A 17,789-nucleotide genomic window follows, 5' to 3' on the forward strand; every position below is an offset into this window, starting at 1 on the left:
TCCGACTCTTCGTGACCCCATGGACCATAGCACGCCAGGCCTTCCTGTCCTGCGCTCTCTCCCGGAGCGTGCTCAAGTTCATATTCATTGCATCCGTGATGCTATCTAGCCATCTCATCCTCTGCCGTCCCCTTCTCCTTTTGCCTTCAGTCTTTCCCAGCATCAGGGTCTTTTCCAGAGAGTTTTCTCTTGGCATTAGGTGGCCAAAATATTTGAGCTTCTGCTTCAGGATCTGTCCTTCCAATGAGCACTCGGGGTTGATTTCCTTTAGGATTGACTGATTTGACCTCCTTGCAGTCCAGGGGACTCGTAAGAGTCTTCTCCAGCACCTCAGTTCGAAAGCATCAATTCTTCTGAGCTCAGCCTTCCTTATGGTCCAGCTCTCACAGCCATACATTACTACTGGGAAAACCATAGCTTTGATTAGACGGACCTTTGTCGGCAAGGTGATGTCTCTGCTTCTTACTATGCTGTCTAGGTTGGCCATAGCTTTCCTCCCAAGGAGCAAGCGTCTTTTAATTTCATGGCTACAGTCACCGTCTGCGGTGATCTTGGAGCCCAAGAAAGTAAAATCTGTCACTGCTTCCATTTCTTCCTCTTCTCTATGCCAGGAAGTGATGGGGCCAGATGCCATGATCTTCGTTTTTTTAATGTTGAGTTTCAAACCAGCTTTTGCACTCTCCTCTTTCACCCTCAACAAGAGGCTCTTTAGATCCTCTTCGCTTTCTGCCATTAGGGGGGTATCGTCTGCATATCGGAGGTTGTTGATAATTCTCCCGGCAATCTTAATTCCGACCTCTGATTCATCCAACCCGGCATTTCTCATGATGTACTCTGCATATAAGTTAAATAAGCAGGGTGACAATATGCAGCCTTGTCGTACTCCTTTCCCAATTTTGAACCACTCGGTTGTTCCACGTCTGGTTCTTACTGTTGCTTCTTGACCCTCGTACAGGTTTCTCAGGAGACAGGTAAGGTGGTCTGGTACTCCCATCACTTTAAGAATTTGCCACAGTTTGTTGTGATCCACACAATCAAAGGCTTTAGCGTAGTCAATGAAGCAGAAATAGACGTTTTTCTGGAATTCTCTTGCTTTCTCCATGATGCAGCGAATGTTGGCGATTTGATCTCTAGTTCCTCTGCCTCTTCTAAACCCAGCTTGTACTTCCGGTAGTTCTCAGTTCGCATACATATATATAGTATTATATAATAATAAAACTTAATATAAACTTTCAACCATCAGTAATAAATTTTATACTAGATATATTATCTATTTTAAAATAAAAAATATAAAGAAAGCAAAAAAAAGAGAGAGTGAAGAGAATAAACCAATATAAATATAATCATTTATCTTCTGAATTAGCCTGAGTCATATAGACTAAACACAAACAGTTAACCAAGCTTGTTTAAAGATTCCAGTTCATGGTTGTAACAGAATTCTCATGCATTTTTACGTTAAGCCAAGCCTCCGCCGTTTCATGTTTTAGGAACTTCTTCATCTAACCTTCAGACACAATACAAAGTGTAGCAGGATATTTTAAGTAATATTTTAAGTTCATTTGTTTTGCTATATCCTTTTCATTAATAAATTGTCTTCTTTTATTTGCCACCTCTTTGATGTATTCTGGGAATAACATAACTTTATCTTATTTCCAGGAAAGGCTTCCAGCCTCCCTTGCCAAGTGCAGGATATAATTCTTTGTAGAGACTTTTGCAAATTGAACTATGATGGTGTAATCAGTCCCTTTAGCATTTGGCACACAAAATGCCTGCTCAATATCAAGTAAATCAGATGAAATAGGAAGTGTCTCAAGCAAAAGTTTATCCACAAAAATAGGCAATTTTACATAATTAGGTGGATTTTTAATCCCAATAATCCATACATTGGATCTTTTCATGAAGGCCTCCAGTTGAGAGATTCTATCAGAGATATTTTTAAAACAAATTTGTGACATAGTTCATTTCCTGCCACTCGGTTTTCAAGCTCATTAATTTTTGTCTCCATTTTTTGCTGTGACGCATTAATTAAATCTACAGGTCCTTGCAGGGCGGTGATGGAATTTTGGATTAAATCCAGCCTTTTGACTTGCTCAGTAAATTGCGAAGATAAAGTCTTTATCAGCGTAAATAATTCCCCTATATCTTCTGTCTTCAACACTTTTGACACAGAGGATGCGGGGGAAGTAGATGCCAGCTCCTTTCTTCTCTTCGACGCAGACATGTTTCTCTCAAACAGATCTTACAGGTCCTCAGATGTTCTCAAATATTGTTAACGTTTCTTAAATCATCCCTCCGAGGTTGTTGATATTTCTTAAAGCATATGTTATTATGGGACACATCAGTCCTGTTTTCTCCTGTAAAATAGGAGTCTCAGTACAGCTTTTGCATTGGTAAAGCTCTGGGGAGATAATCCTGGAATCCACCACCCCCCACTATCGCGTGGGAGTTACCTTTCTCCAAGATGTTGTCCAGAGCTGTTGCCTTGCCCCCCCTTTCCATTCCAGGGGGGAGATGAAAAGGTTTTTCAACCTTTTAAAAAGCTGTTTGAGAAAGCTCCCACGGAGACCCATGGGAAGCTACCAGAGTGACATCAGTCCCAACCAGAAGTCTTTCTACCACGTCTGCCACTCCCAGCACGCTTGACTTCACTGAGAGGACACACACAGTCTACAGTAAGACCGTTGGCTCCTCAATCTTCTGACGCCATGAGATTGATTCAGTTTCATCCGCTCCCACCCCTGCCTAGTTTGGCACCTAGGGAGAAGGAGAAAGATCAGGATCAAGGGGCAGTTTCATCTCTGCAGACCATTGAGGACTACCTTGCAGACTTGACAACTGTATCCTCGACACCTCCTTCAGTCTCCTCGCCAGATGATGCTGTGGAACCGCATGAAGAGGTTTCACCTTCTGAGGATCTTTACCACTTCACAGAACAAATACTACGGATGGCACAGTCATTAGGAATTGAGACCCAACAACCAGCTGAGAAGTTACAGGACCCAGTCTTTGATGTAGTGTACACAGAGGCTTCGGCTCCAGTTTCTATTCCTTTTCTTCCTACACTGCTTGAGACCATTAAGGAGTCCTGGAAAGCCCCTTCTTCAATAGCTCCCACATTGAAATGTTTAGAATCCCTCTGTAAGGTCAGAGAGAAGGATGCTGGTTTTTTGTTCACACTTCTGCATCCAAATTCTATTACAGTAGAATCATCGCAGGGGAAATCTTTAAAAATTCATGCTTCACTGGCTGATATGAAAGGTCACAGGTTGGACTTACTGGGCACGAGGATCTATTCCTCATCTGCACTTGGCCTCTGTGTAGCTAACTATCAGGCCACGGTGTCAAGATATCAGCTTTTCTTGTGGGAAAAGATTGGATCCTTGTGCGAATATCTCCCAGAAGACCAAAGAGAACTTGCACGTCTTTTTCAGACTGAAGCAGTAAAGTTGTCTCGACAACAAATCAACACCACTCGTCACCAAGCTGACTGTGATTCAAAGGTGATGGTGGGAGCAGTAGCCCTTCACAGGCACACTGGGCTCCGATCCACTGGCTTGACACCAGAGGCATGATCATGGATAGAAGACCTCCCTTTTGATGGGGAAGGCCTCTTTAATTCTAAGCAATGGATGTCATTCAAAAGGCAAAAAAAAAAAACAGCAAAAAAGATGGGTATTTCGCAGCAGTACCAGCAGCAACCATATAGGCAGAGGAGATGGTTCAGGCAAAAACAATTCCATCAACCTCGCCAATACCAGGATAGGACTTCCAAGTTTTATCAGAACAGCCTCAAAGAAAGCAACATCCTTCTAACCGTTTTCACTAACCACGCTCCAAGGGGAACAACTCCTCTAATGACGGCTTTGACTTAGCCCTTGATCACATGCCTCTAGTCATTGTTCCTCCCATTTTTGGTTCTCTCCTGTGTCATTTTCTACCTAATTAGATGACTGTAACATCAGACAAATGGGCCCTCAGCACCATCCAATTTGGATACCGTATAGAGTTCTAAGTCCTCCCTCGGTACTGTTCACATTACACCACCCTGAGATACTCTGAGGCTGGAGACATCTACGCTTCTGGTAAAAGGAGCTATTAGATGAATTATACCTTACCAAACGAGGAATGGATTTTCCCCCCATTATTTTACGATACCAAAAAGAGATGGAGGACTTCGTCCCATTCTGGATCTCAGGGGCCTGAACAACTTCATCAGGACACAAAAGTTTCAAATGATTACTTTAGCTTCAGTCATCCCTCTTCTTTGCCAAGGTGTATGGTTTGCTTCAGTGGACCTCAAAGATGCCTACTTCCACATTGCCATCAGTAAGATTATCTGAAGTACCTTCATTTTGTGGTCAGAGATCAAATGTTCCAGTTCACGGTTCTCCATTCAGTTTGGCGACTGTGCTGTGGGTCTTCACAAAATGCATAGCAGTGGTGTGTGCTTTCATTTGCACTTGAGGCATTGAGGCCTATCTGTACCTGGATGACTGGTTGTGGTGTCATCAAAACATCATCTTACTCAAGCAGTTGTATTCATCAGGAACCTGTTGCAGTCTTTGTGGCTAATAATAAACGAAGAAAAGTCCAGGTTGGAACCACTCAGGTGATCCCCTTCGTAGATGCAGTGTTGGATTCAGCAACTGCGAGGGCTTACTTACCCGGGACAGACATTGAACGTTGATAGAGTTAGCTCACAAAACATCTCGCTTCTGCAGGACAACAGCTTTTCAAATTCAATGGTTATTTGGACTAATGGCATCCACAGTTTACGTCATAGCCTGGGCAAGACTCCGCATGAGGTGCCTACAGGGTTGGTTTCTGAAATCTTTTGATCACAATGCCAACAGTCGCAGAGTGCATTTAGTAGTGCTGATCCATGCAGTGAGAAGTTTGAATTGGTGGATGCAGCCAAGAAACCTTACAACAGGGATACCGTTTACACCAATGCCTCCGTCTCAAACCTTGGTAACCGCTACGTCTCAGCTAGGATGGGGAGCTTATTGCGGCTCCCTACAGATCCAAGGTCTTTGGCAGTCACATGACAAAGTGCAACATATCAACGCACTGGAACTCTTGGCAGTGAAGAAAGCACTTCAATCTTTCAAGTGTCATCTTTCTCACAGGCACATCCAGGTACTGACAGACAATACTATGGTGTTGTGGTGCCTCAACAAACAGGGAGAAACTAATTCCCTGGGCCTCGTGGACATGACTGTCGAACTTCTTGACTGGGCAATTGAAAGAGGTATTACACTCACAACCCTTCACATCCCAGGGAAAGACAACCATCAGGCAGATTCTCTAAACAGGACTTATCGATTGTCACACAAGTGGCAGCTGTCTCCTCCCCCCCTCAGGTCGCTATTCCAGAGATGGGGCAGGCCACAGATGGATCTCTTCACTACCAGTCAGAACATGATATGAGACAACTTTTGCTCCAAGGGAGGCCTTGGCGCCAGATCACTAGGGGATGCTTTTCAGGTTTGTTGGTCTGAAGATCTCGTCTACATCCCCCCCCCCATTTCCTCTAATTTCCAAGGTGCTGCAAAAGATTTGGATAGACAACTGCATCCTAATAACACCATGGTGGCCAAGGCAACCATGGTTTGCTCCCCTGCTCAATCTGGCAAACAAAAGATACTTGTGGCTGCCATCAAAACCGTCGCTACTGAACAAGGATCACGGTCACATTCATCATCCTGATCTCGACACCCTGCGCCTAACGGCATGGAGACTTTGGCCAAGTTAGCCTGCCTGCCAATAGAGGCTCAAACAGTGTTGGACGCAGCTTTCAAACCATCTACAAGACCAGCATATGACAGTAAGTGGGACAGTTTCTTCATTTTTTCAGCTTCTCTGGGCCTTGATCCCTACTCTGCAACATTACCGACTATACTTACCTTTCTCCACAGTCTTCTTTAAAGAGGATTGAAGTTCACCGCAATTAAGGTTTACTTAGCTGCTATTTCAGCTTTTCATCCTCCTATGGATGGTTTTACACTGTTTACACATCCAACAGCATGCCAGTTTCTGTGAGGTCTAAAAAATCTAGCTCCTCCAACTTGAGTTTTCATCCTGGAATGGAGTTTGTCCGTTACTTTGAAGATCTTGACTTCGGACCTGTTTGAACCTTTGGCTAAGGTTGATCTCTGACTTCTGTCTTGGAAGGTGGCATTCTTAATAGCCATAACTACTGCATCTATACAAAGGGCAAGTGAATTATGTGCCCTTCGTATAGATACACCATACCTTATTTTTCACAGAGACAAGGTGGTGTTAAGACCCAACCCAACCTTCCTACCTGAAGTGGTATCTGATTTCCATGTAAATCAGGGTATTCTTCCCACCTTTTTTCTGGTACCGTCTTTGCAACTGGAAACAACACTCCATACTTTAGATGTACGTCGGGCACTAGCTTTCTACAAGGCTAAGATGGAATCGTTTTGTAAATCCCAAAGACTTTTTGTTCGCTACGGAAGATCTAAGAAGGGGTTGCAGGTCTCCTTGCAGAGGCTCACCTCTTGGATTGTGCATGAAGCTCAACAGTCCCATTAAGGCACATTCCACCTGAAGTGTGTCCACTTCGACAGTATTCAGCAAGGGCGTATAGATATCGGACTTATGTTGAATTGTGATGTGGTTGAGGCCATCAACTTTCATCTTGCACTATAGACTGGATGTTCGGGAGAGGGAGGATTGCAGTTTTGGCCGTGCAGTCCTGTCATCAATCCTCCAATAGCACACGACAACATTCCTACCCACCTCCAGTAAGTCAGCTTATTATTCACCCATATGTGTGATGCACAGAGACCACGAAGAAGAAATGCAGGTTGCTTACCTGTAACTGTAGTTCTTCAGTTGGTCATCTGTGTATTCACACAACCCACCCACCATCCCCACTCCGGTGTCGATGTTACTATTGTCAGTGTTGGAGTGACATGATCCCTTCGGTAACGAGGCTATTAGTCTGTCTCAAGGAACTGAGGAAACGGGTGGGAACATGCTGGGATATGCGCAGTGGACGTTGGGGGAGGGTTCCCACCAAAAATGCTTTCCTCAGCTAGAGAATGTTCTTGAACGAGGCTCCATGCAGGCGCAGAGTGAATGTGTGAATGCACAGATGACCACTTGAAGAACTACAGTTACAGATAAGAAACCTGCATTTGTTTCTTGGTGCAAACATAAGGAAATGGAAAAGTAAACTGTGATTTCTCAGTGTACACTAATTTTCCACATCTTCTTTTCTTTAAGGAGAGGTTTCAGTTTCCTGTCCAAGTGACGGATGTGTCTGAAAATGCTAAGGACCTAATTCGAAGGCTCATCTGCAGCAGAGAGCATAGACTTGGGCAAAATGGGATAGAAGACTTTAAAAGCCACCCATTTTTTTCAGGGATTGACTGGGATAACATTCGAAACTGTGAAGCACCTTACATCCCTGAAGTCAGCAGTCCAACAGATACATCAAATTTTGATGTAGATGATGATTGTTTAAAGAATTCTGTAAGTTATGTGTAAGAGCAACTTCTCCCAAATTGTATATGTACATATATTGGTTCGTTGTGCATGTAATGAAAATTATTGTGAATGAGACAGCATGCTAGTGCATGCAGCCTGTTTGTTCCAGCTGCAAGCAGGAGGAGCTAAACAAACCATGGACCTTCTAAACAAACCATGGTCAAACCACAGTTCTTGGGTTCTTTCTCTGGCTTGTCAGGGGAGACAAGCCCGAGTTCCCAGTTCACATGTAACCAAACCACAGATGGAAGAGCCATGGTTTGTTTAGCCACCAGATGTTTTGGCCTACAACTACCAGTCCTAGCCAGCATAGCTAATGGTGAGGGATGATGGTAGTTGTAGTCCAAAACATCTGAAGGGCCACAAGATACCCACCTCTGCTCTAAATATGCCCAAAGTATAGCATTGTGATATCAGATTTCTTTAGGATTCTACAAAATAGCCAGTGTTATAACCAAGAGAAATAGTCAAAAACTGAAGTGTTTTTTTTTAAAAATCGTACAATATTTTGGTATGGTTGACACATATTGAATTGCAATGACTGTTTAAAACAGCAGCGTATAATTTTTTAAAGCCTGCCCACCTCCCCAACTGAAGGACACAGAACATACAGACACAGTACTATATCATGTGCTATTGTCAGGCTGTTGTTTCTAGTTCATGGCTCTGTACATTTGGTAGATGGGTAATGCAGAGAGTAAGGAATTCCAGGTCAGAAAGAGCACTGCAGTACCATAAAGGGCCAGGAAAGGCAGCTGTGTTAATTATGTGGTATTCTTTCTTGCTCAAGGATGGTATCATTGCAGCAACCAAGAGAAAGATAGTGGTGCTGTTATTATTTTATACTTGGCTAATATCAACTTTAGTTGGTTCAAACTAGTGAAATCTAATTTGCATGCTTGTTTTTTATCCCTCAGGAGACGATGCCCCCACCAACCCATACTGCATTTTCTGGCCATCATCTGCCATTTGTAGGATTCACCTACACAAGTAGCTGGTGAGTTGAAGCCTTAAATTTCAATGGAAGTTGTATACCAGTGTGGCGTAGTGGTGAGAGTGACAGACTGGGAGCCGGGAGATCCGGGTTCTAGTCCCCGTTCGGCCACGGAAGCTCACTGGGTGACTTTGGGCCAGTCACAGACTCTCAGCCCACCGGGTTATTGTTGTGAGGATAAAACGGAGAGGAGGAGGATAATGTAAGCCGCCTTGGGTTCCTTGCAAGACAAAAAAAGGCGGGATATAAATGCAATAAATAAATTAAATAAATAATATACATTAATGTAGAAGAAGGAATATTTCTTTTTCAGTTTTGTGAGGTGAACTGCACATTCCAATGTAATGTTAGTTATAGAGTTTTTTCTATTCCAATTCCAATGTGAACATGTGAATTCATTTTGTTTCCTTTCTGTTCCTTCGATGACATCAGAACTAGATTATTTTTTCCAATGACAGAAAGTTAATGCAAGAAGTGCATTTGGCTATAAGGAAGAGCTACTTTGTCCAGACAAGACAAAGGAGGTCTCCTGGACAACCTGTGTTGGATAGAGTTAGACTCCCCTTGAAGACTTGGGTGTACTCAGCTTGGTGTCCTTGGATTCAGCCCTAAACCTGAATGCTCAGGTTTTGGCTATGGTCAGGGCTGAGTTTGCACAGCTAAGGCTAGTTCACCAACTGCACGTGTTCCTGGAGATATCTGACCTGATCACGGTGACACAAGCTTTAGTGTCACCCATTTCGACAACTGTAAAGCACTCCGCTTTTGAATAGCATTCAGAAACTTCAGCTGGTCCATATACTGAGGCCAGACTATTAACCGGGGCCAGTTACAGGGAGCATGTGATTCCCTTGTTAAGGTAGTGACCTATAAAGCCCTACACTATTTGGGATCAGGCTGTTGGAAAAACCACATTCTTCCATATGAGTCTGCCTGAGTTTTACAATCTTTCTCTCTGTGCCACTGCTACCAAAGGCACATTTGGCAGGAGTGTGAGAGAAGGCCTTCTTGGTGGCTAGTCAAGGCAGGTCAGGTTCACTCCATCTCTGGAACTCCCTGTCAAGGCACATCTGGTTAGCTCCATCTCTGTTGTCTGGCAAAGACATTTTTATTCAGAGAGGTTTCTGGCATCTAAGCTGATATGCTGCTGAAATAGATTTGAATCTGGTGGTGCTGTTTACTTGCTGATGTGTTTTTATTTGATGATATAATTGGGATGTCTTCTTTGAGCTTTAAGGAGCAAACCTATGACCCCTAGATGCTGTCTAGGGGACATAGGAATTTTTTATTTCCTGGCTCCACACTTGAAGACAGGGCTCCAAGCTTGGAGCCAGGAAACCGTGCTCCCTACCTCCTGTCCCATGTAGCTGGCATGGAGAGAACTGTCCTGGTTGCCTATCTGTGCTCGGTAAACAGAGCATGGAGACGGGAAGAAGGGGCATTCCTGGGGAGGGGAGGAGACTGGGACGGCATTCCTACTATCTGTCCTATCGCTGTCCCCAGCCTCCTGCTGTCCCCCTCCCTGAAGCTTCCACTAGATGGGAAAAATTGCCCATCTAGCTATAATGCAGCGCCTCCCTGTCTGCATAGGATACTTGTAAGCCTCCAAGTTCGGATGCTTACTAGTATCCTGGGCACAGCCCATAGGACTGTGCCCTTAATGTTTTAATTATAACTTTAGTATTTGTTTGTATTTTATTTGTAGCTGCCTTGGGTAGTGGAAAGGTGGGATATAAATTTAATAAATAATAAAATAAATATAGAAAGTGCAGAACTAGATGGTCTTGTAGGCCCCTTCCAACCCTACTATTCTATGATTCTATGAACCTATATATAGGACAGGACCTACCTTTCATTCATCATTTAGATGTACACGGAAGATGTCCATATGATTACAACAGGTGTGTGTTTGTAAACACCTGTATCATAAAGGTGCATTCTTCAGATGCCATGACTGGCTTCAGCTGCCTGTTAAGAGTACATATGATGGCAAAACAAAGCTTGCCTATGCAGAATGTGTGAAATATGCACCATTGTTGTTTTGAAATTATACAGTGCTTTTATTTTTAGAGTAATTTGCAAATATTAACTGTGGAATGCACTCCCTTTTGAGTTGTGAGTGGTCCCTACTCTCTTTGCATTCAGGAAGAGAGTCAAGACACATCTTTTTAACCTACCTTTTTAAATTGTTGTTTTGGTTATTATGGCTTTTAAAGGTTGTTTTTAATGTCTTACTATGTTTTTATTTGATTATGGTTTTTATGTTCTGAAGTGTTTGTAAACCTCTTTGTCTGGTTTCAGAAAGGTATAGAAATATAATTAATACATAAAGTAGAAAAATCTATCCTAATGTGCAACTTATAATAGCCAATGAGCTAGAGTAAAGAATGATGTAAAATAGTTTATCATGTTTCTAAAACTGATAAAACATCTTCTCAGTGTCCTTTCGGACCGCAGCAGTCTAAGATTTGCAGCTGGGCAACGTGCTATGGACCTTGATGCCAGCGTTCAAAGGACGCTTGAGGATACCTTAGCCACAGAAGCATATGAGAGACGAATAAGGCGTCTGGAGCAGGAAAAACTTGAACTTAGCAGAAAACTTCAAGGTATTCCTAATAAAAGGATAATTGATTTAAGTTAAATTAACTTGTGGTTTTGTGGGAAAACTTGAGGTATACTTTTCTTGTAAAGTTCCACAAATGTTTTAGTATTTTTACATTTAAATAAAATTTTAAATTAAAAAAACACATTATTTGAACATGTTCCACATATAATAAGGATAATAATTTACTGAGCTTGCCACAGTTGTAGCTTAGTAGTGGTTTTAATAAAAAAAGGCTACAGTTTACAAGCAGAAATGGAAAGATTAAAAAAAAACTTTATGATAATCCAAAGACAATTGGAGAATTACTGATCTTATTATTATGACATTTCTGTAACTACATAAATGACTACATATTGTACAAAACTAAAAATGAGCCATGCTTAGTCCACAGATTACAATTTTAAAATGTTTGGGGGGAAAGGTTGATGGTGGAAGGACAATCACTTGTAGAAATTTAGAGAAAAGAGACGGGTTTTGAAGTATGTTTAAAAAGAGCTGCGGAAGAGGCCTTGTGTATATTGAGATGTGGGAGTTTCAATGCTAGGAAGGAAAGGAAAGGAAAGGAAAGGAAAGGAAAGGAAAGGAAAGGAAAGGAAAGGAAAGGTTCCTCCTGTGCAAGCACCGAGTCATTGCTGACTCCTAGAGGGACACCGCTTTCGCTGGCGTTTTCATGGCAGACTGTAGCGGGGTGGTTTGCCATTGCCTTCCCCAGTCATGACTACCTTTCCCCCAGCAAGCTGGTACTCATTTTACCGACCTCGGAAGGATGGAAGGCTGAGTCAGCCTGAGCCAGCTACCTAGGACCCAGCTTCCGCTGGGATCGAACTCAAGTTGTGGGGAGAGTTTCAGTTGCAATACTGCCACCTACCACTCTAAGCAAAGGGGCAAAAGTGAGGGATGGAAGAGCTATTCCTAGACTTTATGAGATGTTTGTGCCAGAGGATCAGAGATTATGAAGGAGGATGAAAAGAAATAAGAGGAGAGACAAGAATTTGTGCATTTCAATTTTAAAATGGGAGACTTTAATCACAATTTGGGAAGAAAGAGAACCCAGTGTGGCCATAGAAAAGAAAGTAATGTGATCAGACTGGTTGATAATGAAGATTAAATGAAAGGTGGAATTGAAGACTGAAAGAAAAGATTTGAGAGTTGAAACACAAGGAGCAGAGAATTCCACTTATGAGATGACAGGAGTGCAAATTAAGATTTCTGCAGTATTGGATGAAAGAACAAATATGGAAAATGTTCAAAGTTAGAAAAAGCAGGATTTGACAAGAGACTGAATACGAGGGCAACAGTTCCTGAGCCTAGGGAAAAAACAGACTTCTCACAAGGAATAGAAAGAGGTGGGAGAGAACAGGATGGAAGATAAACTATAGATTCTGTCTTAGTGGCTCTGACTTGTAATTATTGGGAATCCATCCAACTAGAGATGTTGGAGAAGACATCTGATAATTTCTAGAGAAGAGGGAGATAGATTAGAGAGTAAGCACTACAGTTGGAAGTTGTCTGTGTAGAAGTGGCAATGGAAGCCATAAAAATGGATAGTGGAAGTATTATATGGAGAAAAAAATCTTGCCATCAGACCTTGCAGAATACAATGGGGGGGGAATAAAGGTGAAAAAGAAAAGGACATGTTAAGAGAAACCGTAACATGAATCACAAATGTATAAAGCAGGACTTGAAGAGTTGGTTGTTAAGACATGTTTGTGGAGTTCAATAAGTTATAGGAAAATATAATTTAATACTGTGAGAGAGAGCCAGTGTAGTGCAGCGGTTAGAGTGCTGGACTGGGACTTGGAAGACCCAGGGTCTAGTCCCCACTCAGCCATGAAGCTCACTGGGTGACTTTGGGCCAGTAACTGACTCTCAGCCCAACCTACCTCACAGGGTTGTTGTGAGGATAAAATGGAGAGGAGGAGGATCATGTAAGCTTCCTTGGATTCCTTGCAAGAGGAAAAAGGGTGGGATATAAATGTAATAATAAATTAATACTATGATATTTAAATGTGCATAAGCAGTACCTGTTTTGTGCATTTAGAAAAAAAACCATCACTATATAGAGAGAATCTCTTTACACTTGTCTCATATATATGGTTGTCTTATACTGTTAATGTTCTTCCTCTTCATATAAAACGGGAGCAGCTGGACAGTTTAGTGCTCATTTTCCTAGAGTTCCTGATCGCTGGAGAGAAGTGGAAGCTCAAAATGTTTCGGATTCCCTGAAGCAAAGACAATCCAAGCAATCTGGAACAAGGGAAAGTTTTATAGATCCATTAAAGATTTTTTTCTTATCAGTCACATCCCCTTATTGAATATGACGGAGATAATCAGCTACCAGGCTACCAACACTGCCTTGGGATTTCCTTGGGGAGTATATTATGTGGGAATAGGTCTCAAAATGCCAGAAATCCTCTATGGTAATATATGGATTGACACTTGTGGATGCAGCCTCTCACAAATATGTGTCCCCCTTGCTTTTTCTTTTTTAAAGAGTCCACGCAAACGATCCAAGCTCTGCACTATTCAACTGTAGATGGTCCGTTAACAGCAAGCAAAGATACAGAAATTAAAAGCCTAAAAGAAGAAATTGAAAAGCTAAGAAAACAGGTGACTGGTAAGTCCTAGCTATTTACTGTGTATCACATTGTGGTAAGGGTTTGTTTTGTGTGTTTGAAAACATGGATAGAGGTTTCCTTCTTCTTCTCCTTGTTCTCTCATAAAACTAGGACCTCCGGGTCACACAATGAAATTGACAACAAAATGACTGATGAAAGAAAGCACCTCTTCACACAACACATAATTAAGTTGTGGAATTCACTGCCACAAGATATGGTGATGGCCAAGAGGTTAGACAAATTCATCAGTGGCTATTAGCCATGATAGCTAAGCAGAACTTCCAGGTTTAGGAGCAGTATGCTTCTAATACCAGTTGCTGGGGAGCAAACCATGGGGATAACTCTTGCCTATATGCACTGCTTGTGGGCTTCTGGGAAACATCTAGCTGACCATAGTGGGAAACAGAATGCTTGACTAGATGGATCTTTTGATGTCTTGTGTTCTAATATCTGGAACCAAACCACAGGGTTGCAAGCCTTTTTGCCTCCTCCTTCGGCAGAGGTTTTCACTTTTGTCAGATTGTTCTGTTATGGAGGACAGTGATGCTGTACTGGCATTTGCTGAGGCTTCTGCTGTGCCTGTCTGTCTAGGCTGCCACCCCTCTGTGGTGGTGGCTTCTCTGTGGCCCCATATGAGTCCTTCCCAGTGTTTCTACTGGGTTCTGTTAGCTGCTGCACACTCTTTTTGCTTTTGCAAGGAGATCTCAGGTACAAGGGGTTTCATGAAGGGGTAGGAATTGCTTCAGAGGCTCGGACTATGTCACAACTGGAACAAATGCAGCATGCTTGGCTTTTTACTGGGCAAGTAAAGGAGTCACTAATTTCACGTCAGGCCACCTTTTCTCAGTGTGACACATGTAGGCTAAAATTTCTATCAAACCCCAAACCCTTGAGTTTCTCCATTGACTGTAATTAATTTGTTTTTTATTTATGTCTTAGTTTATTATATTTTTAATCCTTCCAATAACTAATGTTCTCTAGGTGGATTACAAACAGTTAAAAGAATTAAAGCTGTACAACTTTTATTTTGATCATCAGTCCCCTCCCCAATCAGAATATGTATTGCTGTGATACATGCATGCTGTGACTTGCCCTGTTACAAAATACTTTGCATTTATATAGTACTTTCAGAGTGTTCAAAACACTTTGTATAAATTATCTGTCATCTCTGTAATACACACTCTCAGTAATATTCTGGTTTGGCCTATGCTTACTTTGTGATTTGCTTCTATAAGCAGTTTTAGTGGCCAGTTTATCCTGAGTCACAGGGACATAGAGGTCCACAGTAGCATTTCTTCCAGCTGTGCCTGTCAGCTCCATGATGCATTTAGTTATGCAGGCAGCAGAGAATCTCTTAGATATTCCTGAAAGGTTTTTCTGACCACCTTTATAAACAGAAGGAGGGTAGCCATAAAAATTGGGAGCCTGCCAATCTTTATAAGTGGAGTTTGATATATATTCACATTTGTAGATATAGAATTAAACTATTCAGTCCCATCATGACAGCAGCTGTTGTCCTTGGAGCTTGCACTCTGTCTTTTGAGTTAATATTGGCTCTTGATATTTCAGAGATAATGAGTTTGTGATCACAGTTCTGATTGTAATCATATGTACTTGCTAGAAACAAAGTTTTAAATAAACAGTAAGTCAACTAAACTCATAGTTTTCTTGGCATTTTAAAGTGAGTCTGTGGTTTGGCTGTAGATTTGGAATTAAATTGAAAGATAAGATCATTCTATTTGAGGGTTTTTTTTAAAAAAAAGATCCTTAAAATATAGCTGTTTTTTCTGGGACCCGTGTTGTAAAGGAATGCACTTTCTATCCAAAACAACTGTAGATAGAAAAGCTACACTGAATAACTTTGGCATCTCAGCTTTATTAGGATACGCATGGAAGAGTTTATATCTGATGTGTGTGTGTGTTGGGGTGTGTGTAAATCACTTATCCTGGTATGAAAACTTAAGTGAAATTTATGGCTAGTATACTGTTATGTGGAGAAGTTTAATTGTTCTAAGAAATGTGTTTAAACTGATTTCCAAATCAATGGACAAATACAAGATTTAGATGATTGAGATGGGATGTCTAATAATGAAATTATTCTAGTGGCGTACTTGTGTTGAAATGAATGATATTTTCAAAGATATAAATCACAGTGAAATTTAGAAATTTATTCTGTATTATGCCTGTGTCTTCCGCTTGACTGTAAAGAGGTAGCTTTTGATACTTCTGCATCTTGGAATGTGCAGAAATAAGAGAAACTTTTAGGCTTCAGTCCTCTGCATGTTTAGACAGAAAAGTGTCCTTCAGTTCCCAACAGTGAGAGTTGTATGCCTTTTTTCTGTCTTAACATGCATAGGATTGAGCCCTAAATCATTTAAACATAAAATGTATTTTATCTCTTTAATGTTAAATATACTGCATAGGGTTTTCTCCCCTAAATTTCAATCACATCCTCAATTCTATTTGTATGACACTACACAAAACTATCTTCGATATATTTTCAACTGACTTCACAGCCTTAGGGAACAAATTGCAAAAGCAATCAGGAATTATGTTACCTTCAATTTCACCAGAATAATGCATAAGCTGCAGGTACTTGATGATATGTAGAATAAGCAAAATATTGTTATTGTGGCCATATAGATAATAGAGGGGAGGAAGGTGTTATAAAACTGGATTCATTCTCTCATTTTTCAGGACTGTTTCAGCCATTACATTTCTGTTCTCACATTTCCTTATTCTGTGGCCCCAGCATAGGGGTCAACATAGGGTCCTTTAATCTTATGCTTGTGCAAGTCAGAAACAAGATCTTGGATCACTTAGTGGCTCCTAGGAATCATTAACATGTAGCCTGATCTTCTGCATATTTACTCAGAATTAAGTGTCACTCTGTTCAGTGGAGCTTACTCATCATTATGAAAAAGATTGGCAACTAACTAAGACTCACCTGTATGGTGTAGTACTTCCACTGTTACAGAACATTACATGTTGAATTATAGCTGTTAACCTAGAATAGGAAGACAGGATGGGAAATAGTTGATCACTAAATCATAGGCACTTCATTTCAGTTTTAATCTTTGTGATTTTATTGAATGCCTGCCAAAGAATATTGTTAGCAAAAATAAAAGTTATAATGTGTTACATTTGGAGTTCTGCTCAGCAGGGGTCTTAGTAAATTTTGACATTTTTCTCTCCCCATCATTTCGAGAAATGATAGCCTGGCATATGCTTTCAGTTTTTTGAGGTCAAAGTTACAATATTTTGTTATGTAAGTTACATAGGAGAAAACTTTGAGGAATCTTTAATATAGTGAAAAATGTAAGGGAAAGAGGAGACAGAAGAACAAAGTAATTCACACGTGAAAGAGAGATTTATTTTGGCTCTCTTTAACGACATAATACATTTCTTGTGCTGGTGACTTTAGGAGAGTTAAATGCCCCTGGCATTGAGGTACAGCTGCCATTTTCTAAACTTTAAATAAGGGTTGAGAATTTTACAGAGTTCTACTAGAATTTAGCTTTGGGTAAAAAACCTGCTTTTCAAAGAGCTAGTCTTTCTAGAACAATATTAATGAAAATTAAGATAATGATAATGCTGGGGTCCTGGTCCAGCAAAAGTTGATTATGAGCTTATGGCCCAGTTCACACATCATGATAAGCAGGAGAATCTGGGGAATCCTGGCTTAGTGGAATTGAGCAAGTGTACCATTGCACACTGCTGGATTGCTCCCAATTGCCTTCCTTTGTGTTAGTTTAAATGCATGGGCTGGCAGAAGCAGCCAAAGTGGGAGCAGTTGGGCAGTGTGCACCAGCATGATGCTTGTGAATAACAAGCCAGAATTCTCTGCAGTACTGGTTTATTGTTTCATGCCAACATGGCCTCTACATTGTGACATAGCTGACATATTTTAGAAGTGTTTTAATTTTTAATTTGCTTTTCAAGTGATTAACAGTTTGTATAAAAAAAATGCTTTCAGAAATATGTTCCTTCTGTAGTTACAGAAATAATAAACCAAGTTTATTTAGGGCATACAAACACAAATGGTATTAAC

At 41.1% G+C, this 17,789-nt stretch overlaps 1 protein-coding gene across 2 annotated transcripts in view; it reads left to right on the forward strand.

Annotated features, from left to right (window-relative positions):
* The window catches only part of CDC42BPA (CDC42 binding protein kinase alpha), a 275,648-nt gene that overhangs the window by 156,915 nt on the left and 100,944 nt on the right, over positions 1-17,789 (forward strand). For both annotated transcript variants that reach the window (XM_084828634.1, XM_084828633.1), the window contains exons 8-11: positions 7,258-7,506; positions 8,439-8,518; positions 10,955-11,121; positions 13,615-13,737. In XM_084828634.1, the coding sequence (XP_084684760.1) occupies positions 7,258-7,506; positions 8,439-8,518; positions 10,955-11,121; positions 13,615-13,737 (619 nt within the window). The remainder of the gene's footprint in view (positions 1-7,257; positions 7,507-8,438; positions 8,519-10,954; positions 11,122-13,614; positions 13,738-17,789) is intronic.

The sequence above is a fragment of the Heloderma suspectum genome, chromosome 1 (assembly GCF_057233095.1).
Source record: "Heloderma suspectum isolate Gila_16-S chromosome 1, 16-S_ref, whole genome shotgun sequence".
NCBI lineage: Eukaryota > Metazoa > Chordata > Lepidosauria > Squamata > Helodermatidae > Heloderma > Heloderma suspectum.